Source organism: Podarcis erhardii, assembly GCF_964252035.2.
Source record: "Podarcis erhardii genome assembly, chromosome: 10".
In the NCBI taxonomy this organism is placed as follows: domain Eukaryota; kingdom Metazoa; phylum Chordata; class Lepidosauria; order Squamata; family Lacertidae; genus Podarcis; species Podarcis erhardii.
Window position 1 is genome coordinate 57,215,447 of NC_138500.1, and position 22,184 is coordinate 57,237,630.

The window sequence follows — 22,184 nt, forward strand, 5'->3', positions numbered from 1 at the left end:
TACATTCTTGTTTAGAATTGTGCAAAATAACAACCACCACCACAACACCTGCACATGAAATTGGCCAGGATGATAGGGAATCAATTACAATGAATATTTATCCAGTAAAAGACCTGACTGAAAAACACTCTAATAAAATGATCCACAAAATGTGAAGAGAATCGATAGGAAAAAACACATGGGTGGTATTCAACTAAGTCCTACTCAGAATAGACCCATTGAAATAAATGAAGCTAAGTTAGTCATGTTCATTAGCTTCGGTGGGGCTAAATAGAACCACAGTTGAATACCACCCATAGTTTATTTTCGCTGGTAAAATAAACAGCAGCAGCAATACTTGCCCAGCAGTGCGTGCTTGGTAGGTGTGAGGAAATATTTCCTTTACAATTCTCCCCTCCACCCACAAAAAATAAAGACTATTTTTAGATGTGTACAGCTTGTTTTCTCATGACCCCAGTCAGTGCTTGAGTAACAAGATTCAGCATGATTCTGTTTCCGTCAACTTCACTGTTCTCTGAGTGAGAGAGCAATTCTGCATCAAAATAAACACCCACTGAAACACCATAATTCTGATTTCAATTCTGTAATTCTGCATTCCTACATTCACATTAACAACAAAACTATTACAGCTTTTTTCCTAGTTGGCTGAATGTTAAGGGGGTGGCCAGGCAGAGAAATTTCTCTTGCAGCTCCTCAAGTGATATCCCTCCCACTTTAGTGTGCGATAATCTGCAGGTATCTTCAGGTTTTTATGGGTTTTATCACTTGGCATCCTTGCCCTGCCTGTCCTTATTAGGTAGCGAGCTAACGGGAAAGCATTTTGCAAAAGCAAACTAGTGATAATGGCTCCTCGTAAAACTAAGCAACTATTATAGAGCAGGAGGTTTATCGTGTAAAAAAAGCACTAAATCCTCTCATGAAAACAGATGGTGTGACTCAAGACGGGGCCTCCATCCTAAAATAACGCTTCCAGACTGGTACATGCTGGAGTGTGAATGACAATACTATGGAATCCATTCTTAAACGCAATTTAAAATGATACCAGCTGAACTTGGTTCTATTTAAATCTGATTCAAGGTAATATCAGCTGTTTCCCTTTCTTTTAGCACAATAAGCATTCAGCCTTTCAGTAAAGGACCCCTGGACGGTTAAGTCCAGTCAAAGGAGACTGGGGTTACGGCACTCATCTCGCTTTCAGGTTGAGGGAGTCGGCGTTTGTCCACAGACAGCTTTCCGGGTCATGTGGCTAGCATGACTAAACCGCTTCTGGTGCAATGGGACACCGTGGCGGAAACCAGAGCGCACGGAAACGCCGTTTACCTCCCCACCTCAGGAGTACCTATTTATCTACTTGCACTGGTGTGCTTTCGAACTGCTAGGTTGGCAGGAGCTGGGACTGAGCAACGGGAGCCCACCCTGTCATGGGGATTCCAACCGCCGACCTTTCGATCGGCAAACCCAAGAGGCTCAGTGGTTTAGACTACAGCGCCACCCGCGTCCCTTCAGTCAAGAGGAAGTCACTGCTAGCTTAGGTAAAGAAAGCTTTTTCAAAGCTTATAGCAAATCATCATTGCACCTTCCGACTTGGTATTTTCCCCTACCCTGGGTTTAGTTGAGTTAGTTTAATGATATACTTTTCACTTATCTCCATCAAACAAAGGTGAAACCAAAGTGGCTTCCAGGTATTAAAGTATAAAAATTACAAAAGCAAAATGCAAATGGTAAGCCGACTACAAGCAACACCATCGCAAAATGCAAGGCGGCAAAAGAGAAAATAAGGACCATAACCAGGCCAGGTGACAGTGATTTGTTTCAACGCATCAGGTGAGAACTAGTATTAATAAATTTCCAGCCATTCATGTTGACAAGGGCCAACTGTGACTTTTGTACCAGTATGGTGTCTTTGTGGTTGTGGACAGAAATTTGTAAATGAGAGGACAACTCGTATGACAGGCTCAGAAATGACTTCCCTACCCCCCCCCCCAAAAGAGGAGGGCAAGCAATATCACCCTTTACATTTTCAGATTTTTTGTAACATGCCCTTCTAATGTTCCCCCACCTCATGATATCTGTGGATTAGTGAAGAGAAACATACACGGGATGTTCATTCATTCCGCCACGAGTTACTCTACAAAATGGGTGAAATTGGACACTGTCACACTTCTAATAAATATTAATTATAAGCTGAAAATGAAATGTCATGCCATGACATAGAGCCAAACATCAAATGACAACTATGGAAACTACCGTTAAAATGCAGGCAGCACTGGCGGTTGTATTACCTGAATTATTTTTTTTGTCACAGCTGCTGATGGAGTTAATTGGCCAGCTCAATTCCCTTCCAGTCTTTGTCAATATTAACATACAGGAACTTGGAATAAGAGGGGCTTAGAATTAAAATCTCTATCTTAGGTGTTTATGGGGATCACAAAAATTGTCTGGGCATCTACAAGACACCCAAATCTTGAAATCTCGGGCAAAATAGCACAAATGTTGTGATTAAATAAGAGAGATTGTCACATTTGTAGGCCAACGTTCTTCTGATGAACTGTCATTCAAATCATGAATGAGAAAATGTACATTTCTCTGCATCCCTTGGTCTCCAGATGTACCTTCCAGAACAAAATCATTTCCCTATGTCTTGTATAAATGTGCATCAAGATAAAGGCAGGTGTCTATAATATTTCTGAGAAAATGGTTTAATTCTTAGGGGTGTATAAGGAGGTTGAGGAATCAATGTGCACGATTGTGTCAATTTCTAATCAAGCATGCTCTCAGCAAGCAGCCTGGATTTTAAAATCATGTTTATTGTCATTTTTCTAATAGCTTCCAGGCCTAAAACTCTGTTTCGAGGAAGCTAAGCGCCAGTTTGTGGTTTCTCAGTCTTATGGAAGACATTAGACACACCAGACACACTTCTGGTTGTGAGAACTATCATAACAGAAATCAGATCCTCGATGCAAATGTTCTCACGGCAGATACATGCCAGAAAAGTGTCAAGTGAGACTTTAAATGCAGCAATGACCACCCCCCTTAAGGATGTACAAGCACCAGCACTGACTGGACCTCTGACACTGCTTCGGGCGCTCTCATAGTTTTATGCGAAGTTGAAACCAAAGTGCGCCACAGCTCAGACTGTTCTTTGCCCTTTCTGTTGCTTAGTCTTCATGAGCCGTAACTCCTGAGAGACAGTCCAAGCTGCATAATTGGTACTGAAAGAAATGAGTTTATCTTAGTATTGTTATGAATAGCAACGATAGTGAGTGAAAGGACACTTGTTCCAGGTTATACGTCTCTCACAACATCTAACTGTGACCCTGAACTACAACTACCATCTTCCTTGGTCATGCTGGCTGGAGCTGATGGGAGTTATAGTTCAGCAACATATGAAAGGCCACTGGCTAGACATTCCTGCCCTAAAAACGAAAGAGATTTGTTGAGTTCACACCTAATGGGAAAGCTTGGCTTCCCGCTTACGAGAACAAGCCACAGCAAACTTCACATGTTCCCTAGTCCTCTTCACACATGTACTGGAAGAAAAATCTGAAAGCTTCTGCTCTCGGTTTTAAACTGCTTATGATGTAAATGGAGTGAAGGTGAGAATGAATATTTTTGTGAATTGATAGCATTCAAAGCAATTCATGGTTTAGGGGTAGCCCAAAGACAAAAGCAGGAAACTCACTGGTGACCTAAAAGGGAAAACTTGTGTTGGAAACTAGAGGAAAGCTATTGCTTGGGAAACACTGGGAAATAAATATTATTCCCCAATCAAAGCTGGAAATTTGGATAAATTTAAGAGTTCGCTGTTAAAGAATGCTGAACTTAGTTTCTTTCTTTCTTAGATGTCACGTTCTTGCCCAGCAAGAATGATATAAGCAGCAGAGAAATTTGCACAGCAAGTGATGCAGCAGAGGCTGCTGCGATGGCAAGGGCAGGTTGGCATTGCTTAGCTGGCTTCCCAACAACAAGCCTTGCTCCTGGTTATGGGGTGAGGGGTGCAAGGCAGCGGGGATCTCAACAAGGTGCAGGCAGAGCTAATCCAATGCTGCTTCTGCTATGACCACACCAAGCACCTGGCTGCCTCGCTCCCCTACCTGTCGGTAAACAGGAACAACATGTGGCACTGGGAAGCCAGGTGATTCGACCACCAATACATTCATTCACTGAACATGGCAGGTTGAGCGAACAGGTCTAGTGAGCAAGTTCTCCGCCAACCCAGAAGCGGAGTTTTTGTGCTGAGAACAGAAGATAAAATGGGATAAACCCCTTGTAGGAAGGATAGAGCGTACAGGTAAGGACAAATTAAATATCAAATCCTTCATAGTTGTTATGTAGCAGACTCACACAACTAATTTCTAGTGCCCTTTGTAATAAACAAACTGTGATGGCCTGGGATTCAGACTCAGAGGCTGAACCTGAGGAATCCCAGCCTGCACAGGAGTCCCCTGTTCCTGCCTGCACCCTGTCCTGCTCTTCTGCCAGAGTTCCTGACCTCACCTGACTTGGACCCACCTCGCCTTTGACGGACAGCCTCCCTTGACCTCGGACTGGACTTGGACCTCGCCTCTCGGTTAGCCCCCGGGACCAGCCCCCGGGACCAGCACACAAACACACACACAAGATCAGAGATTGTGGCCCTCTTGTTGTACTATTATCACTGGCCATGCTAGCTGAGGCTGATGGGGGTTGGAGCCTAGCAACATCTGGAGGACCAGAGGGTCCTTGCTCCTATTCTCAGAGGGTCCTAATTCCTATTCTAGATATAGCTGCATCACAGGAGTGTGGACGCCAGAAGAGAGGATGAGGAACTTACAGTGGTGCCCCGCAAAACGAATGCCTCGCAAGACGAAAAACTCGCTAGACGAAAGGGTTTTCCGTTTTTCGAGGTGCTTCGCAAGACGAATTTCCCTATGGGCTTGCGAGTCTTGCGAGTTTTTTCCCTTTTCCCCCCTTTTTCTAAGCCGCTAAGACGCTAATAGCCGCTAAGCTGCTAATGGCCGTGCTTTGCAAGACGAAAAAACTGCTAGACGAAGAGACTTGCGGAACGAATAATTTTCGTCTTGCGAGGCACCACTGTAATTCCAGTGATCTTCGCCACAGTCCCTCATACAGCAGACCACATGACCCTGTTGAACTTCTTCCTCAACACAGAGTGTGTGCAGCGAATGGAGTGTAAAAATAAAAAGCTGTCCGCAATATCTTTTCTTAGTTTTATTTTTGAAAACGTAACAGCCAAACACTTCAAGCCATCACTCATCCTCAGCAGCAGCTTACAAGACATTTGATCAAACTAAATACAGTTTGAATTAACCAATTAAAAAGAAAAGGGGGAAAGACCAGAGTAATATTATGTCAAATGTATATAAAGTGGTACAAGGGATTAAGTTATAAAGAATAGGTAAAAATTGATGCGAAAAGAGAAGAAAAATTGGAGACATAATAGGCTAAAACATATAATTATAAATGAGGTTTGAAAGAGGGTAAGGATTTGCTGAACTCGATTGTGTAAAGGGGAACACAAAAAAGGGAGATGTGAGGAAGTCAAGAAAGAGGGTTATAGAATTATGAAGTTAAAAATTGGATTTTTCTTTCTTTCTAATGTTTTTATTGTTTTTTTTTCTTTTTCTTTTTAGATGTATTTCTTTTTGTTGTGTGTCTGTTTTATTTTTCTATTACCTATGTTTCATTTTTTGTAAAATCTTAATAAATATCTTTTTTTAAAAAAAATGAATTAACCAATTATCCTATCATTGTCAGGAGCTCATCCTACACTTGAGTAGGAGCCTGGTAGAGACACATGCCCGACTGGCATGTTCTCTCCCTCCTGGTCGTTCGTTCGGGAGCTTCAAAAGCTTTCTTCAGCCCGAACATCACAGTGACCGATGCCAACAGACATCGACACACTTAGGGATCTGCAGAGTCTTCGCAGCTTGCGTAAAAGAACTCAGCAACTCAGCATTTTGGCTAATCTACTTTATTTACATAAAAAAACACACACAGGGCACTGCAACATGGCTCCCTCTCTCTCTAGCATCAGACAGCAAAGAGAAAAAGAACAAAGGACAATAGTCCCACTTCATGGGACACAGCAACACAAATATCCTGTCTCCGTCACTTCCCACTTTATGGAGTCAAAACATACACCGTCATGTGAAAGACAAGAATCCCACGACTGCAATCATGGAGCAGGAATTCTAACATCCATATCCCTTCCTGCACCCGGTGCAGAAAGTAACTCCCCTTTTAATTAGGCAAAAAGTCGAGAAACCACAGGTATGCAACTAAGTAGGTCAAACTGCAAACATGCACCTCTGAAACCAACCTGGTTCCTGAGTAGCATTATTGACCACTTTAAGATAAAGGAAAACCAACAGACCCTTGTGTACAGCCCCCAGCAGGGGTCAGCCTTGCCCACCAAGACCTACAACCACGCAGGATGGGCCACCACTGACCCAATGTTTCTTGTGTCTTTTCCTCTGCAATGTTGCTGCCTGTTCACCTGCCCTCTCCAAACATGTAAGCGGTGACAAAGGTACGGCTAAAAAGCAGCATCTTCCACATGGGGGGCTGCCGAGAGACTGGGGCACAGTGGACGAATCGTCCCCCAGTGCCTTACACTGGTATGACGTCTCCTTCAAGTCCAACCCTCAGGCAGCGCCTGTCAAGAAGCATTATTCCTGAGCTCCCAAAAACTCTTCCTTCCTCACAATCCCAGGGGAAGGGGGGAAACACTCAGCGGATAAAGGAAGAATGCAGTTACATTTCCATTTTTATTCTGACATTTCAACAAAGCAATCTATTTTATTTTTAGAAACTGCAGTTGTATTTGGAATAGTCGCCTCTCGCTGGAAATCTGTACAGCAAGGGAATGAATTCTGATGAAAACTGTTAGCATGCATTTTCAGACGCAAGATCTGCCAGAAATTCCTTTGGTCCCAGTGCTGTACAAATACCAAATGAACTCTCTCTTTTTATTTAAAAAGAGAAAGAAAACAGCCAACGCCACAGCGTTTTAATTTCTAATACACTTGCTGCTGTTGAAAAGGCCACTGCCGTGGTTATATTTTGGCAGCTGTGTGAAAAAACTTGTCACTCTCTTCATAAATATGTACCAGACGGAATATAAGATGGGAGAATTTAACAGTTAGCCAAATAACATGCCAGCTTCTTTTCTCCTTGGTGATTAAACTATTTCCCCATGCAAGAACAACACCTCTAGCTTGAAAAGGATGCCACCTCAAGGCAAAAGCTCATATGAATAATTGCTGTTTTAGAAATGATGCGAGTTTTCCACAGACCACGAGCAACTTAAGAACCAGTCGCTAGACTTTTTCCAGCACATGGCATTTAATGGATGGAATACATTGTGGCCCCGATCCAGCTGTGACTAAGACAGCAATCCTAACAATCCAATGAATACACCCAATGGGGAGCAAACCTGTACGGAACTGCTGTGCGTACCTTGTTGAAAGCAACAAAGCTTTCAAACAAGTCAAGACTGACCTGTTTCATTTATTTCAATGGGTTTCAAAAGAACAGATACATTTATCTGAATCAGGGACTAGTGCCTGGTCATGTAACACAGAATTTCAATATGCAGCCTCAAAAGGAAATGAAGAATGCAATCTCGCCCTCTCCTCACACACACACATACACAGAAATAGTTTCCCCATTTTTTGAAAATATGTTACAAATGGGTGCAATTTCCCCAAATCAAAGAAATACAAATAAAAGCAAAACATCCTCACACGACAGTGCCTGCACATCCAAAACTAATTTTCGGGATTAATATGAAATAATTTGTAACTATCAGGTGATTCTGTGTTTGCACTTTACTGCTTATGTGGGCAACATGTGATCAAAAGGAAGCCTTTAATATGGGTAGAATCTGAGACTGCAATCCTGTGCACACTTACTTGAGGGTAAGTCTTATTAAGGTAAAAAAAAAAAGGTAAATGACCCCTGGAGGGTTAAATCCAGTCAAAGGCAACTATGGGGTTGCAGTGCTTATCTCGCTTTCAGGCCGAGAGAGCCAGCATTTGTCCACAGACAGCTTTCCGGGTCATGTGGCCAGCATGACTAAACCACATCTGCCACAATAGAACACCGTGACGGAAGCCAGAGCGCACTGAAATGCCATTTACCTTCCCACTGCAGTGGTACCTATTTATCTACTTGCACTGGCTTGCTTTTGAACTGCTAGGTTGGCAGGAGCTAGGACCGAGCAATAGGAGCTCACCCCATCACAGGGATTCGAACCACCAACCTTCCAATCAGCAAGCCCAAGAAGCTCAGTGGTTTAGCACCACCCGCGTCCTTTAAGTCTTATTAAGCTCAGTGAGTAGACTTGCAAGGGGGTTGTGCTGAGAGTCGCTTTTACGTGGCGAGTTAATTTGTCCATTCTCACTGCAAATTCTGATTGCATGGGTCGCCATCCCTATAATCCTTTGGTGAGGCTAATTTTTTCTCAATGAAAATTTGCCTCGGTATAATGCAAGACATAGAGAGCTAGGTTTCAAAAAAAAACCGATTATGTTCATATTAAGCACGCTTTAGAATCAACTGCATTTCCGAAAGGACAGCTGATCTTACACATACAAAAGCACCTGCTGTTAAAACTGCTATTCAAGGATTAATCTGAGCTCATACTTGGCCCCCACATCCTGTTTTCACTGCTAGGATTCCTTCCTGTAGAACACCCAAAATAATAATGAAAAACGCCTCTAAACATGCACAGCGTAATAAATTTTAAAAATTCTGCCACCTGTCTCCATATGTGGGGTATCTATGGTTATTCATCAAGGACATGGCAGAAGTGTTTTCTGACATTCCAGTTTACACAATAATACAAATTAGAATGCTTCAAAATAGATAAAAAACACATTTACTGAGAATTCCAGTGAGATATACTGGACTTACAGCCTAGTTGGTGGGTTTAAGATTCGCACGTCACTAACACTAAGCAAGAGAATCCCAAGGCTGCCATTGGACACCCACTTCCCTGAAAGTAAGCTCCATTTAACTCAACAGGACTTACTTCTGAGTAGAACGGTACAGGATTGCATGTCAAACATTCAATTGATTTCCATAGGCTTTGTTTCCAAATAAACGTGCTTAGAATGGCAGCATAAATTAGAGAGAAGGGATTGTAGTTGGTTCTCAAATGGAATTCATTCCGGAAGTTTGTTCGACTTCCAAAACGTTCGGAAACCAAAGTGCAGCTTCTGATTGGCTGCAGAAAGCTCCTGCAGCCAATTGGAAGCCACGGAAGCCCCGTCAGACATTCGGCTTCCAAAAATAGTTCACAAACCAGAACACTCACTTCTGGGTTTGCAGCGTTCAAGAGCCAAAACTTTCGAGAACTAAGCTGTTTGAAAACCAAGGTACGGCTGTATTTTTTTCCAATCAAAATATTTGAACGCTGTACATTACCCACTCACCGCAATTTCCTGCTCATAGGTCCAAACACCGCAGGCCAGTTCAATGCAGAATATAACAAGCAAACTTCCAAAATACTGCAAAACACAAAACAGGAGTTAAATTGTAACTAGTCTAGTAGGGAGAAATGACTTCTTGTTTTAAAACACAATTTTTGTGCTCTAAAAATCCTAAATAATTTTGGCTTCTTAACCATACGCATATAACGGTTGTTTTAGTATAGTTAACCTACCTCCCAGACCCTGCAAAGCGAGATGTTCCAAGCCCACTTAATCAATGGGATGGATGCAAGCCAACTGCTGTGATAATAAACAATTAGACAAAAGCTGCTCATAGAGGGTAGTTTTTGCCCTGAGGTTAGTTTTCAAGAATTCAGGGTAAGAGGAATTCAGAACAGGTAGCTGGTGCTACCATAGCAGGTTACATAATCAGTGGCTGTTCAATTCCAAGTAATAATTTTAGGATCAAGTTACAAGGCAGTCATTTACCATGTAGTAAATCAAAGCTGGTTTACCATACTGTTATTTCTGCAAAAAAAAAAAAAAAAAAGGCTTGCTACTCTAGCCACTACCCCACAAATCGCACTGATGTGACGAACGACACACTAGGAGGAATATTATTGGTAGCAACCACAGTTTGGCATATATACAGCACATCTGAGCGTTCGAAGGGTTTCCCATGTGTCCTTTCAGGAAACCTACAGAAAGCTATTTGGTCGCTATCATAGGCAGTGGGTCTTATTTAAGGTCACCCAGTAAGCAAATAGTTAAAGTGAGTGCTGATCCACAGCTATATCAGTTGTTTAAAAAAGGTGTTTAAAAATGCAGCCTTTGTGGTTTGGTAACCACATCGACTTATAGGGTGGATATAGAAGAAATAATTCCTGGCACCTTCCGGTTCAGTCATAGCGCCAGGAGATTTCAGTCGGCAAGCTTTAATTGGAAGATGGGCATGTATCAAGCATTTCTTGTCTTAGGGCTTATTAACAGGAGATGTTTGTGCATGACAGAGGGAGAGAAGGATTGCTTTCTTATTTGTTACTGAAATTCAAACACATACAAATTTGTTATTGGCGTCAGAACGACCAGGGACCAACAACAACAAGGAATCTCTCGTATTCAGGCTGCAGGTCTATGACTGATTTACCCAGTCACACATGCCCCCTTTGAACAGTTTAGGTCAAGGAAACACACTTTGCAAGTGGCACAGCCATTCACAGTCGCTATGGCAGCAGCGGCTTTGGGCCCATCCTTCCATTAAGCCTCCACACTGCTCCACCTCCAACTGCACTGCAACTCATCACCGAACAAGAGTACAGCTTGCTAAAATGGTCTGAGGTATTTCACAGAATAGGCGGCTACTTTGGTCAGAGGCAGACCTGGTTCAGGGAACTCAAGTTTCTGAGAAATGGTTGCAGAGGGGGTAGAATGAGGTGAGGAACCTCAGGAACAGACGCCAAATGTGCCCTACTTGGGTCCCCTTGGGATTCTTCCCAGGCCACAATCCCTATCCTCAGATTGAATCCATCAAAGGTCATGTTCTGTGCCCTCCTCGAGTCAATGCAACATTGAACAGTGATAATGCTACTCTTTTGGCTGTATAGGTTTATGACATGGGTAGGCAAACTAAGGCCCGGGGGACGGATCCAGCCCAATCGCCTTCTAAATCCGGCCCGTGGACAGTCCAGGAATCAGCGTGTTTTTATTTTTTTTTTAAAAAAATAATATTTATTGAAGTTTCGAAGAGGTTACAAAAATATAAAAGAGAAAATACAAAATACAAAATACACAAACACAAAAATAAAAAAATAAAAACAATTAAAAAAAACACATCATCCTTTCCATATCTTAACTTTAATTTACTTGTTTCCCTGACCTCCTCACACCTCCCTTTTTCGTATTCTAGTTCAATTAGTAATTTCAGCAAATCCTTTCCATTTTTGCTTTTATCTTGATAATTCATCTTAATATATTATAACTTTGCATTTTCACCTAATAACACTCAATTTTTAATTAAATAATTTATCTTAAAAGTCTAACCTGTTAATTAATTCGATCTTTCTCTACTATATTCTGTCATTCAATTTGCCTTAATTTATTTTAACCTTATCTTGCCATAAAATACCTTAAAGCTTAAGACTTAATACTTATTTATACATAACTCCTTATATTATTTCTACTAAAGCCAAATAGTTTCCTTCCAACGTTTTTCCTAATATTCATTAATTTTACACTAATTTCCAAAATAAAACTTTAAAAACTTTCTTCCAATCTTCATCCAGCATCTCTTTTTCCTGGTCTCGGGTTATGTCAGTCCTTACAGTGGTGCCCCGCAAGACGAATGCCTCGCAAGACGGAAAACCCGCTAGACGAAAGGGTTTTCCGTTTTGGAGGTGCTTCGCAAAACGAATCCCCCCCCTTTTTCTAAGCCGCTAAGCCGCTTATCAGCTGATCCACTAATCCGCTAATCCACTAAGCCGCTTATCAGCTGATCCGCTAAGCCGCTAAGCTGCTTAACAGCTGATCCGCTAAGCCGCTTAGCAGCTGATCCGCTAAGCCACTAAGCCGCTTATCAGCTGATCCGCTAAGCCGCTAATAGCGCTAATCCACTAAGCCGCTAATGGGCTTCCTTTGCAAGATGAAAAAACCGCAAGACGAAGAGACTCGCGGAACGGATTCTTTTTGTCTTGCGAGGCACCACTGTATTGTCCTTTTCTTCTAGTCCATCAACCTGGTAATCTTGTATCCGAAGCTCTTAAGTCTCTTCCATGTCCCTTCTGCAGATCTTCTTCTTGTTTATACTTGCACTTTACCTTATCTTTTGTTGATCTCTTTCTTAGTTTCTTTCCTTTCTCATTGAAGAGTAGATCAGCGTGTTTTTACATGAGTAGAATGTGTCCTTTTATTTAAAATGCATCTCTGGGTTATTTGTGGAGCATAGGAATTCATTCATTTCCCCCCCAAAAATATAATCCGGCCCCCCACAAGGTCTGAGGGACAGAGGACCTGCCCCCTGTTGAAAAAGTTTGCTGGATGAGGTGGCTGGGTGCTGAAATCCCAAGGGAGCAGAAAAGACTATGTATGCAACCATAGCTGCACAGATGTTATTGGCCCAGAGGTGGAAAGATGATAAAGTTCCTGCCAGAGAAGAATGGCAGATGAAGTTGATGGACTATGCTGAAAGGGCTTAAATGACCGGAAGAATCAGAAATCAGGAAGACCAAAATTTTAATAAGGAAGGGGAAAATTTATAACCATTGTAAACGGTTAAAATCGTTAGTAGGATTAGAATATCACTTGTAGGTTAAGGGTGAATTCTGGACGCAATGAAGATGTAAAAGATTTGTATCATCATAAAAGATGCAGGAGGAAATTAATAATAGGACCCACAAAGGGGAGGATGGAAGTCCAAGAGATTCCTTGGAATCTTGTCTTTATGATTTATGTTTGATATATCTCTGTAAAATTTTAACTTGAAAAACCAAATTATTATTTTTTTTAAAAAAAAGAGAGGTGGCTGTATATAGGAAACATGTGACTTTACAAAGGTAAGTCTCACCTGTTGCTCTGCCCCATCACTGCCTTATGGCTTTCAGAAAGTCGCCTATAAAAAAATGTGCCTTTGGGCAGTTTCCCCAACCCTGAGAGAGAATGTGCAGGTTATTTACAGTAAAGAAGTGGGGAAAACGTTGCTCTTGGGAAATGTTGTTGTTGTTCTAAAAAAAGCATTTTATGGGTCTTTCCCTTTGCGAAAGTGTTTCCTATTTTCTCTCTTCTGTCAAAGTTACAACGTTGCTAGAAAACCAATTAATCATTTGTCAGGATGCATCTTCCGCTGTTATTAATTTATTCCCTTTCACCGCTCTAATAAATAACGAACATGCATACAGTGTGTCGTACGGATCGACTCTGCCATCATGTTTCAGGTAATGGTGCAAGGAATGCCGGGCGTGGAAATAGAAAATGCTACACATGCAACTGTTCAGCCACTTCTTCTGCACTCAATATATTGGTTTAATTCCAACATTTCCTTTTTTTTCTGAATGCCATTAAATGTTTCACAGCTGAAGCAACACGTGTGTGTGTGTGTGTGTGTGTGTGTGTGTAAATGGCTTTCTGCCTTACAACAGGTTTTCAGAAAGTTTCTGAATAGCTTTTAACGCAGATAGCTTTTAAGTACTGTTAAAAAGACAGCGGGGAGAGAAGATAAAATGGAATGTGTACAATGCATTACAGTGGTACCTTGGGTTAAGTACTTAATTCGTTCCGGAGGTCCATTCTTAACCTGAAACTGTTCTTAACCTGAGGTACCACTTTAGCTAATGGGGCCTCCTGCTGCTGCCGCACCGCTGGAGCACGATTTCTGTTCTCATCCTGAAGCAAAGTTTTTAACCTGAAGCACTATTTCTGGGTTAGCAGAATCTGTAACCTGAAGCGTATGTAACCTGAAGCGTATGTAACCCGAGGTACCATTGTATTTTGTGCCTCTACAGCAGTGTTTCCCTAACTTGGGTCTCCAGCTGTTTTTGAACTACAACTCCCATCATCCCTAGCTAGCAGGACCACTGGTCAGGGATGATGGGAATTGTAGTCCAAAAACAGCTGAAAACACAAAGTTGCAAAACACTGATCTACAGCAAGCAAGGAATCGACACAATATTTGCAACAAGCAGTCAAAACACACTTCCCAGAAACAACAGGTGAGATTGTAGGTGGGAGATTCTGGCTCAAGAGAGAAAGAAGATTGGTTGGTGCCTGGGAGAATGTCAAGAATAGATCAGCCACTCTCACATTACAGGGGTTTATGTATGGATTTTATAACTAAATTTATACTTGTAAACCGCTCAGATGCCATTTTGTCATGCAAGCGGTATATAAATCAAACAATTATAACAGCTATTATTGTTATTTCTAGGAATCATTGTATTACTTTTTGTCTCTACAAAACACTTTGTTATTCTGAAACTGTTAATCTTTTATTTTATTCTATTTATCTGAAAATTTATTTACCGCTAGCTTGTGTAGAACACATCCACACAGTGTACGAATATATATATACATATAAACGACAATAAATGTTACGAGAAAGTGCAGCATTTCCCACTGGCTACCAGTTTTCTTCCGAGAAACAAGCAATCCAGACATCGGCCTGTACCCTCGGAAGCACTGCATGACCCCCAGCAGAACACTCAATTTGCAAAGGGAACTCAAAAGGAGAAGATGAGAGCCAAGAAAAGTTCCTGCCTTTGTAACCGATGGCTTCTGCTGCTCAGATCATAGTTACAACCCAACGAAGCGTGATGAGAGGCGGCCCAAAGATCACTCTGGAAGCTGCTCTTTTAAAACTCTGATTAAATCCGGGAACAGCATCCCAAATAATGGGAAATGAATTCCTCAGGGCACACTTCTTTTCGGCTACCCTTATCAAAATCCCGGAGTGATGAAACTCAGCTTTTCCCATTTGCATGCCAATAAAAGGGCGTTTCCTCAGCTGGGAAGACAAACTATTTTAGAAATGGAATGAATGTCGTTAGGTCTTTAAAAATAAATCCTCCTCATGACAGATATGATCAAAGCAAAAGGGTGGACTTAGGTCAAGCAAATTGAAATGTAGCTGTTGACTTCAGGGAAATCAGGATGAAACTAAATGATCCCCCTTATTGTTTGCCAGTACATGGGGTGTGAAGATTCACAATACTGCTAAATTGTTGGGTTTTTTAAAGCCCCAAATGTTCTGCGGAGTGTGTTAATTTTCTCAGGTTTCCCCTGAATGTGGCACTATTCTTTTTGGGTTGTGCATGTGTGTGTTTTCAATGCAGACTTCATTCTTTCTCCACATTACCATTTTAAAGATAATAAATGCCATGTGTTTATCAGTTTATTCCCACACGATCAAATACAATGGTGCCTCGCAAGACGAACTTAATCTGCTCCGTGAGGCTCTTCGTATAGCGGCTTTTTCGTCTTGCGAAGCAAGCCCATTGACAGCTTAGCGGATTAGCGCTATTAGCGGTTTAGCAGCTTTTAGCGGATCAGCTGATAAGTGGCTTAGGGCTTAGGAAAAGGGGGAAAAGGGGGGGGAACCCGCAGGAACTCGCAAGACATTTCGTCTTGCGAAGCAAGCCCATAGGGAAATTCGTTTTGCGAAGCGCCTCCAAAACGGAAAACCCTTTCATCTAGCGGGTTTTTCATCTTGCGAGGCGTTCGTCTTGTGGGGCACCACTGTACAAGTGAAACATCATTTCAGATGGTTCAAACAGAAAGTGAATGAGAGGAAAGTTGAGTTTTCCTGAGCAAAGTGAGAGCTTGCAGGTGATGGTGAGGAAACCACGGTCCCATGCATGCAACAGGGCCCCTAGATTATTTGGCATCTTGGCAAATAATCCTCAAGGTTAGAGAGGGAGAGCCCTGCGGAGGGGGGACTGCCACAGCTTAAAAGCAAAGCAAAGAAACCTGTAGTCCAATGGTCAATAAGTATGGAAGTTGTGTCACAAATTGCTCACCCTTTCTGTAAGAGTAGGAATATGCAGCATTGACAGGTACAAGCAGATACTCCTCCATTAGGCTGATCCATTAGGTTGCCTTGATGCAGCATTTTGAGAATGCCATGTGGAATTCTCTTGAGCAAAGAAACCTACTGGCGCATTTGGAAGTCAAATATGACCTTCTGGGAAGCACGTTCCCAGTGTCCTGCTAGCTAGGTCCTGCTAGCTAGGGACGATGGGAGTTGTAGTCCCAGTTTGGGAAGCGCTGCTCTAGAGCATAGCCTCTCAGTATAGCCCTACCTGTGGAAAAGCTGCTAGAGGGCTCACGGACAAGCTGTCTTCACTCAGTTTCCTCCGATATTCCACGGGAAGCCCACCCCTCCAGACACATCCCAGGCCTTCCTGTGGCCCCTGCAACTCTCAGGAGATCCTGATCATCGAAAATTCTGTATTCAAGTGCATTGCTATTGTGAGCAACAGTTAAGAACAGGGCTATCTTTATTAGAAAAAATGAGCCTGGGAGCCAACGTGATTAAACAGCAAAAGAGTGTCAGGAGCAGCTGGCACCATCAGCTCCCTGCCCAAGCTGTCAGCCTGATAGGCAGCTGCTGGTAGGAGTCAAAAAACCAGAAGAAGCCAGGCAAGGCAGCCCTGGGGGAGGGGGAGGAGAAGGAAGAGTGCTCAACCTAGATAAAGGTGTGCCCTGCAGCACATTTAGGGAGGGGATGTCAGGGACCATGCTGAGAAGGTCTGCACTGAGGAGAAATGGTAGGAACCTCCCCCTCCCTCTGCTCCTGATCAGGATACTGAATCTCCCCAGGAGCAGGAGGACAGTATAGATTTGGAACAGTGGTTTGCAGAGGGGCATAGTTTAGAAGGCAGAAGCTGGGAAATACTGGAAGGGGGACAACTAGGAGAAGTAACACTGGGAGAGAGAGGGATAAAAGATTCACTGTCTCTGGAAAGCATTCATCCACTCAGCCCAAGGTCAAGAAGAGCTGAACAGAAAGCACAGTGTTTACGAGCTCAGGGTACAAGACGCAGTAGTGACTAGTGACGTGAGTGACTAGGGAGGAAGTGGGTGAAACCCTTAATTGGGAGCACCACCATTCATAGAAAATGGATTATTTGTTCTCTTGCTGTGATCATTAAAGTTTCTAACTGGTAAAAAGACTCCTTTCCTTTGTTCTGCTTATCTACTGCCAAAGGGGGGGGAGGAAGTTGATTCCCTGAAGCCTGACAGAGAGCAAGGATGGAGAAGAAGTAACAGGGGAAAAACAAAGAGGTCTGCTAGGCTGTGGGCAAGATTGTCCACAAAAACTTAGGCCTCAGCATGGGAGGAAGGAAAAGGCAGCATTTCTGGGACTTGCTACCCCAGCAGAGGGTTGGGGAGGGAAAGGGTAACTGAAGGAAGGGGCAGGCTCCTTGCACATCTGATAACAGAGGAAAAGCAAGACTGCTTGAATAAACAGCTCTCAGAAGGGCTCAAAGGACAAGAAAGGCTCTAAACTCATCTGAAGGAAAAGTTCGCCCGGCTTTTTAAAAAGCCACGGTTTAGCATTGCATTAGCGCTGAGGAAACCACAGAAACACAGTATCACACAATTGTAAGGTTGGAAGAGATCCCGAATCCTATTCAAAATAAGGGAATTTCCCTTAAAAAAAGGGAAACATTGACAGCTATGGACAGATGGCCGTCCAACCTCTGCTTTTAAATCTCCAAGGAAGGAGAGTCCACCACCTCCCGTGGAAGTCTGTTCCGCTGTCACACAGCAGGGTTGCTTGTGTTTCTCTATCCATGCTTTTCTGAGGCAAGACTTGGTTCAGCAAACTATGTTTCTTTAAAACACAGGCAATGCAACAAACCATAGTTTACACTTAACTATGGCTAAGGTAATAGAAGCACTGAGCCAGTGTCATACTTACAGCAGTGTGAAACTAGCTGGCTGCTATTAAACTTGTTAAAAACCTTCAATTGTTCAATTTTGGTCTGAAAGCAAGATAACAAAATGCCCCTTATGCGTCTTTTTCCCCTCATAGATTTTTCAGTGTTTTTAAAGCTAGATAGAAGAGGCAGCAAACGGGGGGAAATATATCTGGAAACTGAATGTGCAGACTCTCTAGCCATACGCTAGAACTACATGCTTTATTCTGAGCTGAAGTGTTAAATACCTCCTGAGATGTGGGACTCTGCAGAACGCGATTGCAAAGAAAGCAAAAGAAACCATATAAGTATTTAAAGTGCTGCTGCTATACATTTTGAAAGCAATTCAAAAAAGAGGATTGCGCATATTCTCCTTGCCAAAACATTCGGCGCTGACCACCCCAAAATACAAAAAAAGCTGATGAAAAGCCAGTAATCCAGAATGGATGAATCCCAGTCTCTGTCACGCCTGGTTCTCTGCAGACCTTAACGCTAAACCTCTGTCAGTTGTTTATATTTTTTCCTGCTCATACTGATTGGCTATTGAGTGATATATTGAAACACTCCCATTTAGCAAATAATCAAAGTCCAGTGTCAATATTTGTACAAGGTAATGGAGCAGCTGGTGGACTCTTAATTTTGTACTTAGGTGGCGACTGCATTCCTTCACGCCGGGCACCAACTCCCCTACATACCTAAACCCCTAAGTGTAGGTGGCCAAAGCACTCCAGGAGATTAAGGTAAATATTAGGGGGAAGAGGTTCTGCCTCACTTCCTCTGCTAGAAGGCAACGTGTGAGAAACTGTAGTGCTAGGAGTCAAAATGATATGGTTCTTCTTTTCCTGAAGGAGCATCTCCACCCCTATCGTTCAGCCCGGACACTAAGATCCAGCTCCGAGGTCCTTCTGGCAGCTCCCTCAGGGCAAGAAGTGAAGTTACAGGGAACCAGACAAAGGGCCTTCTCAGTAGTGGCGCCCGCCCTGTGGAATGCCATCCCATCAGATGTCAAGGAAACAAATAACTACAGTGGTACCTCGGTTTACGAACTTAATCCGTTCCAGAAAACCATTCTTAAACAGAAACTGTTCTTAAACCAAGGCGCGCTTTCCCTAATGAGGCCTCCTGCCGCTGGTGCCCTTCCACTGTTCGATTCCGTTCTTAGACCGAGGTAAAGTTCTCAAACCAAGACACTATTTCTGGTTTTGCAGAGTTTGTAAACCAAACCGAAGTACCACTGTATCTGACTTTTAGAAGACATCTGAAGGCAGCCTTGTATAGGGAAGTTTTAAATGTTTATTATGCTTTTATATTTGCTGGGAGCCACCCAGAGTAGATGGGGCAACCCAATCAGATGGGCATGGTATTATTATTATTATTATTATTATTATTATTATTATTAATGGCCAGCACCACCCATGGCTGGCCCATGCGATGCGATGCAGATCCATGGATGATCCCCATAAACAGGATGGCCGATAGCTTGTGAGTGTCATATCTGACAGTCACCCACCGCAAACTATCACACAATTCTGCCATTTAACTAAGTTACCTGGATGACTAGATCACATGCTGCAAACGTAACAGCCCTGATGGATCAGGGTTTTACACAATGGCAATACAGGCACCTCAGGGAAATCCACAAAGGCAATCACTCTCTGCTGTTGTTGCTCCTTAGCAGTTGGTATTTAGAGACATGTTGTCGCTGAATCACAAGGCTCCATTTAGCCCCACCCTGCCCCCATGACTAGCAACTATTGAATTTGTATAATCCCCCTTTAAAGGCCGTCTAAGCAACCGGTCAACATTACATCTTGCAGCTGTGAATATCCTAAGTTAATTACAATAGCATGTTAAGTGGTGCTTCTGATTGCCCCAAACTCCTGCCAATCAGCTACATTCGATGGCAACTGAGCTCTAGTTTTAAGAGACCAGGGTTGAAATCTTGTGAAACTCATTTTCATTGTGAGAAAGTGGCCTTTCAAGTTCTTGCAATTATGGAGGAAGCCTCTTGAACGTACATGACTGAAAAGGACCTGCAACTTTCAGGTCGGTGTTATTATGCCAAAAAAGACAAAAACAACGCTCACAGTCCTTCTGGAGCCTCAAGTAAGAGGCCAGGGGAAGGCCTTGAAAGTGGAAAGGAGAGATTAAAGGCTGAAGCTACTTGAGAGAAGTAACTGGGAAGAAGAAGAAGAGGAGGAGGAGGAGGAGGAGGAGAGGAGGAGGAGGAGCCCGCCTTAGCAACAAAGCAAAGTACAGTTGTTGCTTTTGGTAGCGAACTCCATTTGTTTGCTTGTGCAACTGATGGACATTATATGGACTCTTGTATCATATGGGAGGAGGAAAGAGAGGAGACTCACGCCAGAAGAGCCAGCACAGGGAGGCTCATCTCAAAGGGCAATTTAGAGGCACAGGTTTGAGCATCAAGAAAATTCCTCTTATGTGGATGTGTGGGTTCTTTCAGAAGAGGGAAGAGTCTTCCCACAATACATGCAGAACTCAGCACTGATGCCTTCAGACTGCAACCACATACCCTCCAACATTTCTCCAAAGAAAATAGGGACATCCTATTCATTATTATTATTAATAATAATACTACTTACTACCCCACCCTTCTGACTGGGTTGTCCCAGACACCCTGGGTGGCCCCCAATACATATAAAACCATAACAAAACAACAAACTTTTTTAAAAAAACCTTCCCTATGATTATACAGTTACTTATCTCCTTGGCTCAGGGGTTGGATAACTCCATACCCACCAACATTTTTCCAATGAAAATAGAGATGTCCTAAGGAAAAGTGATGGGACCCGGGTGGCGATGTGGGTAAAACCTCAGTGCCTAGGGCTTGCCGATCGCATGGTCGGCGGTTCAAATCCCCGTGGCGGGGTGAGCTCTCGTCTTTCGGTCCCAGCTCCTGCCCACCTAGCAGTTCGAAAGCACCCTTAAGTGCAAGTAGATAAATAGGTACCGCTTTATAGCGGGAAGGTAAACGGCGTTTCCGTGTGCTGTGCTGGTGCTGGCTCGCCAGAGCAGCTTCGTCACACTGGCCACGTGACCCGGAAGTGTCTCCGGACAGCGCTGGCCCCTGGCCTCTTAAGTGAGATGGGCGCACAACCCTAGAGTCGGACACGACTGGCCCATACGGGCAGGGGTACCTTTACCTTTACCTAAGGAAAAGTGGGGCAGTCCAGGATCAAATCAGAAACCTAGAAAGCTTCTGTAAATTCAGGACTGTCACTGGAAAACAAGGGCACTTGGAGAGTCTGCAACCACTTATTTCCAGCTACTATGACTTATTTGTACTTTTGATGTATGAGCTACTTCAGAGGGCCAAACCCACGGTCTGTGTGTGGGAGTGTTAATGGACAAACTGAAAAAGTTGCATCCATATTAGAAAGTGATGGGGAGGGAGACGTATTCTAGGAGTTAAAATGGCACGAAACGCCAGTTCACCTACAGGTCATGAATGCCAGCTATTCATCTTCTGCTACCAAATCTGGGAATCTTATCAGCTGCCACGACCTGTTTGGTTCTATCTGCACAACTTTATTCAGTCATAAAGGAACTTAATCATTGTTAAACCAAGATCTTACACATTTTGGTCTGGCTTACGTAGAGAGGGACAAGCCAGTTTATAGATTCACTGCACCATGCATGACTGTGTTAAGCAAATGTTAAAATACAAATCATTTGGCTGTGCAGTGAGAGCCTTCCAGTGCTTATCTGCCGAACAATATTTATTTTTCTGCCATTTTTCCGATAAAAGCTATTAGTAAAGAGATTTGTGCCGTCAGCTCAGAGATATATTCCTAACAGATTTTCTTTGTTATATAGATACAAATCCACAGGAAAGCAATAATTCTGGCCCATGCTTCGGTTGGCTGTAACAAAAGCCTATTTTCTTACTTCTTTTTTTTAAAATTCCACCAGCTTCACGGTCGTATTTTTGTCAAATAATGACACAGTGTGTTTTTATTGGCTAACCAAGATGATAAAAAAATTTCAAGAGGCAGTAGACATTTGTGGAAATTACTTCTTACAATCTTGGCATATTCAAGGCTGAATCTGAGCCAAGGCTCGGCCCTGTAGTTTGTGTAACTGCAATAAAGTGCCCCTGAGCATGTGAAGAACACATTTTTCAAACCATGGATGAGTCATAGACGCATGTACCTGGAACTGAAGAGAGGTTAAAAATTAATGGTCAGAAACTATGGTCCCTCTTTAGACGACATTAACCATTGGTACTTAGAATGTGGGTTCCAATCCACAAGCTTGTATCACAATACATTTGTTAGTCGACACTACAAGATGCAATGGGTTGTATCCACCAAAGTTT

General features: G+C 42.9%; 1 protein-coding gene across 4 annotated transcripts in view; it reads right to left on the bottom strand.

The window, feature by feature from the left end:
• Positions 1 to 22,184, bottom strand: part of TSPAN12 (tetraspanin 12) — an 87,313-nt gene that overhangs the window by 12,904 nt on the left and 52,225 nt on the right. For all 4 annotated transcript variants that reach the window (XM_081878097.1, XM_081878099.1, XM_081878098.1 and 1 more), the window contains one exon: positions 9,441 to 9,515. In XM_081878097.1, coding sequence (XP_081734223.1) covers positions 9,441 to 9,515 — 75 coding nt within the window. The remainder of the gene's footprint in view (positions 1 to 9,440; positions 9,516 to 22,184) is intronic.